This window comes from Rhopalosiphum padi, chromosome 4 (genome assembly GCF_020882245.1).
Source record: "Rhopalosiphum padi isolate XX-2018 chromosome 4, ASM2088224v1, whole genome shotgun sequence".
Classification (NCBI taxonomy): Eukaryota; Metazoa; Arthropoda; class Insecta; order Hemiptera; family Aphididae; genus Rhopalosiphum; species Rhopalosiphum padi.
Window position 1 is genome coordinate 38257932 of NC_083600.1, and position 14724 is coordinate 38272655.

General features: G+C 30.0%; 1 protein-coding gene across 2 annotated transcripts; it reads right to left on the bottom strand.

Annotated features, from left to right (window-relative positions):
* Positions 1 to 293: 293 nt before the first annotated feature.
* Positions 294 to 12072, bottom strand: LOC132930576 (facilitated trehalose transporter Tret1-like). Of its 2 annotated transcripts, XM_060996515.1 has the most exons (5): positions 11878 to 12072; positions 7431 to 7620; positions 5591 to 5726; positions 2790 to 3781; positions 294 to 935 (listed from the first exon to the last, which is right to left on the bottom strand). In XM_060996515.1, exons 2-5 carry the CDS (start codon positions 7467 to 7469, stop codon positions 717 to 719), a joined length of 1386 nt encoding a protein of 461 aa, XP_060852498.1. In that variant the 5' UTR covers positions 7470 to 7620; positions 11878 to 12072; the 3' UTR covers positions 294 to 716. The 2 variants fall into 2 exon arrangements, with proteins under 2 accessions (XP_060852498.1, XP_060852499.1); XM_060996516.1 differs by lacking the exon at positions 7431 to 7620.
* Positions 12073 to 14724: the final 2652 nt, after the last annotated feature.

The window sequence follows — 14724 nt, forward strand, 5'->3', positions numbered from 1 at the left end:
TATACCTAATACTTACCACATAATTACTATACTGAAACACACGTAATAAATATACACAAAAGAACTAAACGAACTCGAAAATAAAATCGAATAAATAGGTTATTATAGATATTAGCTTGAAAAAATATCGAATCATATAAAAAAAATATATAGGTATATAAAAACAAAATTGAAAAGCTTGTCAGTTGTCACTATTAACTATTTAGGTATTTTATCTCGGGTAACAATTTTATTCAAATAGATAGATAAAAATATATAAAATATATTTTTATCTAAATAATTCGTAACACCAGTTATGTATACATTTTTATATTATATTATGTACATGTATAAAATAATGGAATACCTATGTAAAATGTGTAATATAAATTATTGCAAGCACATACATATTATAAATTATAATTATTTACAGTTATTGTAGATAAACTTAGTTTTAGAATATAAAATACACAAAATATATGAAATTGAAGTAGATATAATAATAATAATCTATTTTTGAACGGTTAATACATATAATGCCATAATGGTATAAACTGCTAATATTATTATTTCCGATGACTCGAATAACCACAACATACACCGGGTGAGATCTCCCGGACAAACGTTAAACAACGTCTACGTTTGATCATTGTCGTCCACGGTTCCGTCCAGAAACATTACAATAGGTAATGTTACGTGTTTCCTTGTAAGACCGTTGACGTTTATTTCACGATTCGTCACGTCGTGTCTTCCATAGACTTGTTTTTGGTTTCCGGTAGACAAAGATAGAGGAATAATGCACCAACCCCGGACACGATGCCGAAAATGTAAAACGTCATCGACGTGCCGATGTTGGTCAGCAGATAAGGGCTGATTTGGATCACCGCATAGAACATGACGAACCCGAAGCACGTGGACAGGCCGCTGCCGAGTTCGCGGCAATATCCGGGAAACATCTGTAGCAAAACGATAACGAAATGAGTGACCTATGGGAATACGTCGGAATTGCACTCGTCCCGGAAAAAGGTAGTGTGTATTGCACTCAGTTAACAGAAAATGATTAATGTATGAATTGCACTCGTTTAGATCATTTTACAAAACCTATTTATCAACAAATATCAGTTGACAGTCGAAATAAGTATATATAGTTTAAATATATATATAAAATGTATATATTTTAATTGTGTTGTTATTAATATTGTAGGTAATTACGTATAACTACCTAATATTAAAAAAATATACATATAACTTTTTCAAAATTAATAAATAGTAAAAATTTATAATTTATTATGATTATTTAAAGGTGTGTACATAGTTATAACTATAATATTACATAATATATGTATAATATGTATTCACGTATATTTCTAAATTAATTATTTACGTCGTGTTATAACGTCGTCTAGATAGTAAATACTAAATTAAACAATAAACACTTGAAATTTTCAAGTAAAATCAATATCAATTACTTATAATTTCTATGAAATTGGAGGATCGAGTGCAATTTGAACATAACCAGTTTTTAAACCGAGTGCAATTTATTTTGTTTTACTTATAAACTATTTAATTATAAAAAATATTACCCGAACACCGAAATATTAGGAGACATGTCTTATAATGTGGTATTTTTCAATAACAACTTCCTTTATTTCCCAATACCATTTTAAGCCTCATAGAAGTTTTGAAACACAAACGGGTTTTTTCGTAATAAAATTAAACATTTTGATTTCTTTCATCGTAAAATAAATTACTTAGCTAAAAGTTTAGATAATATTGTTTTATAGTTACACAAATGTATTACTACATAAAAGTGTTAGGATTATTATTTATTAAAATATACTTTATTTGCCTTCGTAGTTCGTGGAGTAAAATAAAATAATAATTATTAAAACGTTACTATATAAATGTATAACATAAAAACATAAACATGTGCACAAACGGTAATTAACAAACGTCTATTGATACTGTACATGTACACAGACGTCGTTATTTTAATACGGTAAAAACAGATAAAATATATCAAAATGATCATTGAAATAAAAATTAATTTATCGACTACAACAATAAAATGTTAGTATGGCATTTTTTTTTCATTAAAGTTTATCGTTTGTAAAAATAAATGATTTGTAATTTGTATGGCTATGGAAAGTAATAGCGGTACTGTATATCTATGTATTTCCGTATTGGTTATACTTTATTTTTAGTAATATATAATAATTATAATAAATTAACGTAGACGATTTGTTGATTAAAGAATTTGTAGAAAATATGTTGTTTTTTATATATGAACATATTTTGGGATTTTGTGAACATTAGTCTATTTTTTTGTTTTTAAAAATTATATTGCATTATTTTTTGTATATTTATTTCATAATACACCGTTTTATTTATTGTCACTATGTGCAAGGCTGAGAAAGTTGATTATTTTTTTAATTCGTTAAGTTAAACGTTAATACAGAAAAATATAAATTAAGTTTATTGTTAAAAGTTACAATCTTTTTTTCGAGTTAAACGGAAATAAAATTAGAAATTAGTTACTATGATCCAGAATAATGATGTAACATAACATAACACTTTGGCAGCCTTTAATTTTGTATTTGCAATCCACAGATACAACAAATTATAATATTATACATACTTTTTTCGATTATTATTTTTGTTACTATAAAAATAATTATTTATATATTATATACAAAACAAAATATGTTTTAAATGGGGTGTTGCGGTTCAAAGGTATTTAGGTATAAGCATTCCAATTTCCAACTGAATATTTATTTTAAGTATACAACGACCATAAACGCCATGCTCACCTCGCCGGACATGATCCAAGGCAACGGCACCAGCCCGATGTTGACGAACACCATGTACGCTACGATGGACAGGACGGGCGTCATGCTGGCGGTGGCCGCCGGAGCCGGGATCGCTTGGACGGCCACGCTACCGGTGGCTTGGGCGCTCGGATCGCGTATCGAGGCGGCCAGACACAGCAGCGATGCGCACGTGCCCACGGCCGACACGACGGCCAGCGGTCGGCGGCCGTACCGCTTGGTCAGGCCACAAGCCAAAACGGACACGGCCAGTCGGATGACGTCCAGTGCCATGGTGCAGTGGTACTCGTTGAGGTCGGGCCCGACGCGCTTGAGCAGCGTCACCGAGTAGAAGGCAACCGCGTTGACGCCAGAGAACTGTTGGACGAAAAAGAACGTGGACAGCACGGCCAGCGGTCCCAAGAACGACGGTCTACCGAAGCACTGACGTGCGGTCGGCTTGGCGGCCGGCAGCGGCGGTTGCGTGTCGACATCCAGCGGTGGTCGCGGCGGTACGCTTTCGCTCGCGTTGTCGCCGATCGCCGCGGCGGTTTTACGGCGGCGGCGCCTGTCCTCGTCCTCCCGCAGCCAGGCGGGCGACTCGGGCGTGAACCATATGAGCGCGTAACCGGCGAACGGCACGGTCGAGCACAGGGCTGACACCAGCCGCCAGCCCAGGAACGTGCCCATCGCGTGCACGGCCAGTATACCGGCCGACACCGAGAACGAGATCATGGCCAGCGCGGCGCCCCGGTAACGCTGCTCCATCACCTCGGCAATGTACACAGCCGTCGGCGGGCCCAGCAGGCCCGTGCACAGGCCCGTGAGCAGTCGGCCCACGTACACGCCATTCACGCCGGTGGCCATTGAGACGGCCGTCCAGCCGAGCACGAACGGCACGCAGATGAGCAGGTTGGTCGTTTTCCGGCCCAGCCTGTCCATGGCCACGCCGCCCAGCACGCTACCCACGGCCATCGGTAGCGCCGCCATGCTGGCTAAAAGGAAAAAAAAAACGCTTTGATTACACTTTGAATATTAACATTGTCATTTCCGTTAGCAATCGATCGGGGCCGTATTTAGCGGGTGTCTATTTTTTTTATTTATGTTCATTTTTTTAATTCTCTATCGTACCTCCATCATTTCCTATACGTAGTATTATAATATAATTAAAGAATCGCAATCCGGGAAGACATTTTTAAAATTTTTCAATTGTCTTTTTTTTAACTTATACCCAAGTTAATTTTAATATAATTTTTTTTAATAATATCAAATAAATTAGGTATAGATATGTTTAAAATATCAAAAATATATATTTTATTAAAAGTTACTGATACATTTTAAATTTCAAATTTTTAATAAAAATAATTTGTATTTTTATTACATTTCTTTCTGTTTAGTGTTTACTAATCGATGTATAGAGAATCGAAAATAGAAATATCGCCAGCCGTTAACGGCCACTACAAAATGCGATATATATATCTACGGTTAAACCGATTTGCGCGTAAGTCCATCCCCGTTCGAGTGATTTAGTTTTGATTTTTTGCGCCAAAGGCCAAACATATAATAATATGCGCGTAGGCAGGCAGTGCAAACACAGGTATACACCGAACAGTTAATCCATCTGCAGCTTATATACATATACATGTATAATAATATAGGGTATACCCGGTGGTATTTAATTACACTGTAACGCGCACGTCGTTGCAATATAGTTGCAACGGTTATAATAAAGCACACAAAATTGAAAATACATAGTAAGTTGAGGACTTGAGGACCTTATAGTTTATATCTATACAATTTATGTTTAGATTTTGGTGACTTACTTTGGCTGCTCATCATTTCAACTGTATGTAAAGATAGATATATGTGATTATGTGGAGAAATTATTTTTAAATAAGTCTAATAGCTTATTAGATACGTACGTATCGTTTATCGTAAAAATACCTTGTACCAATAATAAATGCTTTGCGTCGTTCCGTTTATTTGAAAATGTTATAATATCGTTGCAAATACTCGTATATGATTTATCTGATTAAAGTACAGGCACAAGGTTTGTAAAAACACAGGTGATACACTGATACAATCATATAATAGTCATATTATTGCTTATTAGTTATTTCATCTGCAGAGAAACAATTTTATAATTTTTATTTTTGAAAATTTCCGTTTTGCCACTGTTTATATAACAAGAAAATTTAAAAATAGTATTATAGCTATATAAAATCAAGAAAAATGGATGATATAATGATATAAATGTCAGAAACGACAGAAACCAATGTATTTATCAATTCTTTTAATTTAAAGATTTTTTTATTTCCATTTATAGTATTGATCAGAATAATATAATATAATAGTAATAATAATATGATTTATGATCCGAAATTCTCAAATATTTTACAATATCATAAATATTTTACAACCCAAACAAATCCATTTTGTAATTTTTATGTTATACTACCTTAAATAAAAATATTTTATTTGCAATTTCGTGTAATAATTAATGTATTGTCGAAACACGAGTTTCGACTATTATAATTTATGCACCTACTGTGAACCGTCGCGTTTAAATTAACCTAACCTTATTATCCTTATTACTACCCATTCTGTTTCCGATTAATATAAATTATTGAGTTTTCTGTTTTTGGCGTTTTTTTAAATATTTAAATTTTCGGAATGCGAGGGCTGTGGGTACGTAGTTATACCACTGCACACGGGTATCAGGGGTGTTCTCCTTAAATACATACTATTATACGTACGGGGTGAGTTCTGAAATGTATTATGTATATAATTATAATATAGCTCACCTATCCACGACTCTTGATGGCTACTAATTTTGATAGTCGATCGATCGTCCTTGAGCTGGGGCAAAAGTACAGCCGAAAACCCAACAGTCATCCCGGAACCGAGCGTCACAATCAGAGGTCCGGACGCGGCGAACATCTGTTGAGATTATAGTAAGTTTATATAATAAATTATGTTCGTTTACTCATATTACAATGTAATATAAAATTAAAACTTACTCCTAAAAACAACATTCATTGTAAATACCTCAGTTTGTGATAATTTTAACAGTAACGGGAACTTAAAATCTCGAAAATTATGGATAACAATTTTAAAATTTATAATATTTCGTATAATTATGAATATTATTGAAAGAAATATTATTTTGATAATTTCGTTTAAAATGTTATTCTTAAATATTTCATTTCTCAGAAAAATATTATCGTATGTGTTAGAATATGGAATTAATAGTCTACACTCTTATTCAAAGAAATAAAACTTAAAAAATGATAATTTAAAATTTTTTTTTAAAAATGTATATTTTAAAAATTTGTATTTATTGTTACTATACTTAGTTATATAAAAAAATATTTACAACATTTTTTTTTGAGAAAATAAGTGTTTATTGTTTACCTTCAGAAAAATTACCTTGTATTAAAGTATGGAATAGTGTTCTATTGTAATTACCTAATGTCGTACCTATGAAAACGTATAACTAACGTTCACTATGTAGAAAAGCTACAAAATATGTTTGACAAGACAAAAATAAAAATAAATCACAAAATTGATATATATATATATATATATATATATATATATATAATATATACCTATGGTTTTCAACCACCAGAACTCTTTTCTGTATACGGGCCTAGTACTATATTATTATATAATATATTATCGAAACTAGGAAGTATAAAAAAGAAATATACCTACGAATATGTATAGACCGAAGATCATTTAGGCTCGTGAAGGATTTCTAGTTTTTTTAATGATCATAATATAACCAATATACCTATCACTTATTTTCGTATATAAAAAATTAAAATGTCATATACCTAAATATATATAACCTACAAAGTTTTTCATGCTAATAAATTAGTTTGACGGTTTCGATAGAAATAACAACTAACATTTACTATAAAAAACATGACATGGATCGTAAATATATGGTGGCTCGTACGGTGTGTATTTTGTTGTGGTATACTATTCATTGTGTTTAATATATTATAATCTATCGGATTTCATCATATGACTAAACAACAAACATCAATATATATTATACAAAACAAACACTAATTTCGAATGTATGAATATACTTAATTGTCTTAATTGCCTTCACGTGATTATAAACAGCGTTCGATATCAATGTGTACCTATTATATTATGTCCGTGTGATGATCATCTTTTAAAAATGTCAGGACGACAGAATGGCTTCCTATAGTTATTTAAACCAATGACTGTTTAAAAGTATTTAATTAGTAACTCGCGTTAACCTTAACCAAATAAATAGTTTAATAAATAATAATTATTTATATACTACAAAGTTTGTATACTATATAAATAGTTTTTTTGCGGTCACTGATGTACCTATATTGCTAATCAACTATGGTATTGGTTGGCTAATAACATAATTCAGTATTAACTGCATTTTTATTTATTTATTTTGCGTTTGTTGACGGATTTGTAGCAAGGAAGAACTACTATAATACATTCGATGATTGTATTTTATATCCACAACAATATTTAACTGCGAATATATAATAATGATTAATGCGCCGGAATACTTGACGATCGTAACCGCAAACAGTAATTTGTCGATGTATAATTTAAGACGAGTTTCCGTAAAGTTTAGTACATTACCTGTTTGAAGACTGGTGGAACATTGATTTTGAGATACATATTATTATATTATTGTCGATTGTATCATTGAGAAATCATTATATCAGCGCAATTGCAAGAAACGTACGCGTCGATCATATATGATAATAATAATAATTGTATTATTATAATGGAGATTGGTTTTTTTTCCCGGTGTTGTTATAATAAACGTCTGAAAAAAAAATCAAATAACAATGATTAGAATATTATTACACCGACGTGCGCCGTCCGAATTATCTTAACTCCCGTGTTCCCGTCGAATCATCGGTGTCGTGTAGCTTTTAATGTGCATATTATTATATACAACACGCGGAGGACGGAACAATATACCCATTATCATTAGTATAATATATGATATGCTGCAGCTCCTCGTCCGTCCACGGTCACCCGAAGCGAATTTTTAACACCAAGGTCTCGGTCAGAGATCAATGTTTTGTACATAATATATGTGTACGGTAAGACAATATAGTATATTATGATTACCCTAGAGACACCGGCAGACGATTAGGATCATCGCGATGAGCATATTATACCTATTATGTATAAAGTTTCATCGCCTTGGTAGAGCATATTAATATTAAGACGTACAAGAAAAAAAACACGAACGCGTAAAAAAAAAATAAAAAAAAAACTTCTGAAATACCTATAGGTATAGGCAAAAAATCGTTCGCCGAGTATAACAATTACGAGTACTTACACATGTTTTGTTTCGCCTCGTGTTTTAATGACCTTTTATGTGTACATTATTCATTGTGTTTTTGTAATTTCCGCCGCGGCGAGAAAACTTGCAGTTTCCATCGCACTACACTGGTCGTTTACTGTCGCTGGTATATTATATTATTGCCATTATATTATCATAATAATAACAATAATAGTAATACGCACCGCGCTGCAGTTATCGTCTGTTTCCCGTAATTTACATAACGTTTCGCGACGAGAGGGATCGTATTGTTAATATAGGTGTACACCTATATATATTATGCGTCGTGATTTCGTGGGGGAGATCGGTTATGTGATTCCGCGGCACATGAATCACCGCGATGGGCAATGCGATTGTCAGCACGTGACATGTGATAAACGCGCAAATCGTTTATCAATGATTTTAATGTAACGAAATTAACGTCGACACGTTTAAATACATTTTAATAAATAAAAACTCAATGCTACTTGACTATGTATATAGGCATTTCATGAACTCACACTTATGTTTTTAATTTATTTCCAGAACGACCAGAACATTTACCTGGAATAAAAAGAAATTATAACAGTGATTGATCATATATCGTTAACGATGATACTCAAATAAGCAAATTCGTTTTGTGCTTTTGTAGTGGGATAAGAGCACACAAATAAATTGTATGAACTAATACAATCATATTGTACCTACCCGTCGCACTAAAAGTTTTAGTATACAATTTGACTCTCGTTATAATTAGTTCTCAAACATTTAGTTGAAGTTTAGTGTTATTGTATCGTATTTTACGAATTCTAAAAAATTGCAAATTGGGTTATACTTTATAACCGCGGGCTTCAAATTTTAAGGTACTCATTATACTTTTAAATTTCAAACAACTCAAAAATTCTAATTTTTGTTTTGTATTTTTTAACTCTATATTTTGCGTTTATGAGTTGCAGTTATCGATTATTGCACGCATATAATATACAGGTGATTAGGTATCGATAATAATCGAACTCGTAGGAAAAGATTTAAGAAAAATTTTGAATTATTGAGTGATTGAATTATTACTAAAAGCAGTACTACAGTTTCAAAATATTGGTAAGGCAAAATAAAAAAACGAATAACTGAAAATTATTTGAAAAGTCTATTTAATGAACATAATTTTTAGATATGGCATGCTGTAGTACTGTGTGTGTAAATAGTATATAATAATTAATAACTATAATAATGCAATAATAAAAAAAAAAAAATAAATAATAATAATATAAAAAAATTATACAATTAGTATACAAAAATAGATGTTATCGGTTGACTATATTGGTTGTTTCTACAGCCTTGGCTACATTAGTTTTTTGTCACCTAAGAATTTGAAAATTACGATATTATATTACGAATATGAATAAATTATTAAGAAATGTATATGTATGAATTGTATAATAATAGTTCGACGGAGGATCGTGAATAAACGAGTTAAGTTTTTAATATTGTTACTCAAATTTTACTTCAAATTGCACATAGTATACCAAAATTAATTTTGTTTTACTCACGATTTGAACTTAAATCACGAGATTTCCAACGGCATGAACATTTATTTTGCAACATAATCAACGAAAGTTTAGAATTATTGTAAATTTTAACTGTTGGATGTATTTTATATTTATTCACAAATCATGATATTTGATAATTTGTATGTACAACTACACAAACGTGTACTATATGAAATATGACTATATAGGTTTTATAATTTGCCATGTCCTCATTTTCGAAATCGATCTACTTACACCGTAATCTATACGATATCACATAATAGGGTAACGATTGAAATGGAATAAGCTATGGGTACAAGTGGTTTAATTACATCGCGTGACCGTGATGATTATTATTATATTATTGCGCTCGGTGCATATGCATTGAACGTAAACGTATCAAATTTTTAGACACTTTATTATTATTCATTACGTACAATTAGTTCGAGTGTGTCGTAACTGGAAATATTACCAATTTTGCCAATTTACGCATTTGCGTAATACCTATGACTACTTGCTTTTTAGCGGGACACACACATCGTATATATAGGTGGTATGGTGCGTATCTGTACATTGATATAATCGATTCGTTCTACTTGCACAGTTGATTTATTGAATATTATACGAAAAAAAAGTAGTGTACCTATAATAGGTACCAGCTGTAGGTACAGCAACAGGTAGGTACGTCTAATATATTTTTTGTGAGTCAAGATAAATAGATTAAAAAGTAGTATTTTTGCGGTTATTGTTAAGCTTAAATATAAAATTTCCATTTGTAAAAAAAATTATATTGGTTAACAATAATCACCATTAGATATCAACAATTAAAAATGCGTTAAAAAAACATAATATAATTTATATATTATCATCTAATATTATTTTAAATAATTACTTGTATACTCATTTATACATACTTACTAATAATAATAAGACATTTTTTTTTAAAACAGTGATAATTTTAATAAACAGTCTAAGCATTATAAGAATACATGCGTTAATTTCACCCTATACTGACACATTTTATGAATAACCACAAAAGCAAAAATTACGGCAATTTATTATGAATCTTATTAAAATAAAGTTTTATCAATTCTATTAACATTAATTAATTTTTATTCACTAAGCAAGTTAAATAGATAAAATTTATAATTTACAACTAATTTATTATTTCCGATATATTATGTATTTAAATTAATTTTATCCTTTTTTGATTTCAAGTTATACTCTCACGTGTTTTGATTACATGTAACATTTTTTTAATTATTTTAATCTTTGTCCCTTTTTCCATATAATGCGTAATTATTTATTGCAAATTTAACACAATAAAGTTATTATTATAAAATATTCAATAATATTTACTTGGGACAGGTATGTTAATATATACAATGTACAAATTACAAATAAATTATACCAAGTCATGTATATCTATCTATTTATTTTGTTTTGACAAAAGTAGAAGACGTACATATTAAATGGCACGTATATATACTATCTAGTTTACATGTAATTTACTCACGTTTTGATACAAATCATCAACATATTCACGCAAATAAAATGAAGTATTTCGATAAAAAAATATCAAAATATACCGTCAAACCTAGGACTATTTTGAATCGAAATTTCATACCTATTTGAATATTTCTGTAAACAATATTTTAAAACGTACCTATACAAGGTTTTGTATTCACTATTACTCGTATTATTATTATATTGAAATACGAGTAGCATAATATATATATATATATAATTATATTATATGAATAGTAGCGTAGTATGATATACTGAAAAAGAATATGCAAATGCGTTAAAATCTCAATCCTGCGTAATTTGCATATTAATTTACTACATATAGACACGAAATTGAAGTATTTATGAAATTATTTTTGAATAAAAACAATTCTCAAAACACATACTTAACGGCTACCTTCATATTTGTTATTTGCATCGTGAAATATTTTGTATAGCTAATAATATCATTAATAATAATATATTTACGTTCGTGTACTAGAAGCAATTAATATTAAACCATTATTATGATAATAATATAATATATTATATACACATGATCATACTAATTTAGTACGTATATAATACAGTATAATATTATATATTATGTTTATACTTTAAAATTATATTAATAATAATATGTTACCATGCAGCGTATACGTAGATGCCACATAAATGCCAATAGATATATCTATAATATAATAATAAATATAATTACCTGTCTAGTCGTTTTCGAATACGGCGTGCAAAAACTAAAATATTTGATTCGAAACGACAGTAAAAACAAAAACGGACGCAAAAGAAACACCGCGTATCGGCGAAATCGTTAAAGTCTACGGAGACCGCATGGAAAACACCACGTCGCGAACACGGGAAATACACACTGGCCGAGGCGACGTTATAATAGTATTTTTATTATTATCGCATAGCGTATACCTATGCTGCACGTTTCGCGCGCTATACCCCTTCTACGACGGTCGACTACGTTAATAAAAGTAATAACTTATCGATATACGTGTTCCTACGAGTTTTTTTTTTACTCTTCATTGTAGCAGTATTAAAATATTATAGGCAGAATACAGGTGCGAGTAAATTAAGATTGTCGTGGTCTCGAAAACCAGCCGAAAAAGTAATTGCAATATTTCATTTCTGCGGCCGGAGAAGACGATACAAGTTGGCACGTACTGTATTATACTATAGCTATATATATATATATGAACGCAGTCCTATCACAGATCTAACGTAGAAACAACGAAGAGTTGTATTTTTTCCATTTTTATCAATTTAACGAATCCATTTGATGTGTATATTATAATAATTATAATATCTAAGAATAAAATTATGATATTGTAATTAAATGTCTGTCCATACACGATTACGTGATTTTTGCGCACTATTCGTTTTCTCACACTGATCGACTGATCCTCGTGCAACACAATACATTTGCGTTTAGAACATCCGATTTTGTGTTCTTGACATATAATCGAAGTAACATTAAAAAAAAAAAATAATCTAAAGTACCTCATTAAACTTTTATTGGTATATTAATTTTAAAACGAGTTATGAGAATTTTAACGTTTTACACAGTTAAAATTAAAATATCTATAAAAGCTTATGAGATGCCCTAGAATCTAGGGTCTAGATTATCACCTTTGATTTTTATATTAGGTCAATTTACTTTAATATTGAAGCTAGAAACACAAAATTAGATCTGTTGAAGAATATAAAATTTCTATGTTGCATGTGGATCAGAGAAAACAAAAATGGTGCATTGACTTCTTATTATAAGTTATATAACAGGTAACAACCTACACATAAAATACGGAATGATGTGAAAATAAATAACGTGCGCTTAGGTCATCACCTAGCGTTAAACTTGATTTTATAAATTATAATTATATGTTTTATACTAATATTGAATAATATACTCTAACAGTATATAACCTATACTTTATAGTGTACTGTATTGCAGTGTCGAGCGACGAGTAATAATAATTACCACAACATTGCAGGATCTTATTTTACATTTTATAAATTAAACGCGAAACGAGTGACTTGAAAGCAGAATACAACTTGTAAGTGTTTCGATATATTATTATGATGATGTATAATTAACGTGTGATTTTATAAATTATTTTTTACTGTTATTCAATGTGTTTAATTTATTTGGAGCGTATAGCGAAAAAGTTTTTTTCTTAAACCGTTATTGCATCTATGGAAGATAGATAAATCTCAATAAACTCAATATCTTACTTAATTCCCTTCAAATATTGTGCTTATACTTTTATACTTTTATGATGATGACTTAGTACAACGATTATTTGTAATATTTGTGGATACATTACTTTTTAACTCTAAAACTACGGTTCCATAGTTCTTTTTTTTAGCAACTATATAATTCGGGCATTTTATTTAGGTGGTATTTTAAACTTTGGCTTTCAATTATTTTCGTAAAGTTTATTATAAAACATCTGGAAAAACTACCTAACTGTTAAAATAATTGATAAAATACGAAGTCTTAGGTTTGTAGTTAGAGATCTATTCAAAATCAATTCATGAATGGTATATATAATTTGCCAATTGTTCTGTGCCGGGTTGAGCGCAGCCGTATAATACGGTTATAGTTTCAGAATCCCGGTCTTTTACATAAATACGGTTTGGCTTTAAAGTCTTCATTGAAAATATAAAATAATATCCATAATATCACTTAAAAATATTGACTATGAAGAAGAAACATATTAACAACTAAACATTTATTTACATTTAAAAATACATTATTGCAGTACAAAATAAATATAATTATCATAATTTTAGATAAATTATTACAAAGTTAAAAAAAATATATTTTAACATTATCTAATAGGTACACATTATGAATTATTATAAAATTATTTTATTGTTAAAAATAAAAATAAAGATGCTTAATTAAATTTAGAAAATAATATTTAAGTATACGAGGTAGATGTATTGCCAAATAATTCAAAGTTGTATAGTGGTATTATAATAATACACAACCATAATAAAAAAATAATGTTGACCATATTGTCATTTTGGCTCTTATTTAGCTATTACAGTATTTCATAAAAAAATATCTATATTGCAAATTGTATAATATATACTCAGCAAAAAGTATTTCTTTTAAATGCATAAGTAAATATTTGATAAAAAGTATTCAAAATATAGTAATGAATCTTTTTTTAAATAATATTCAAAAAGTCTTCGGAATAATACCCACATGTATGAACTATGAATAAGTGATATAATATGTTATAGGACGTGTTATAATACAGACGATACAGACATACAATAATTTATTAACATGAATAATACTCTGTAAAACGACTATATATGTATACGAAACAAGATATCTGTTCGGTATGAAAATTTCTTCTTTTGCTGCAGGAACATCCAAGGTATGTTTTTATTTTGAGTTTCGGCGAATTTAATGTTTTAATAATTTTCCTAGATGAAAAAATCTTATATCTAATAATATCTAACAACATTAGAAAACTATTTGTTAACGTCGACTTGTGAAACCCTATGCGTGCTGCAGCGCGTTGTGTTC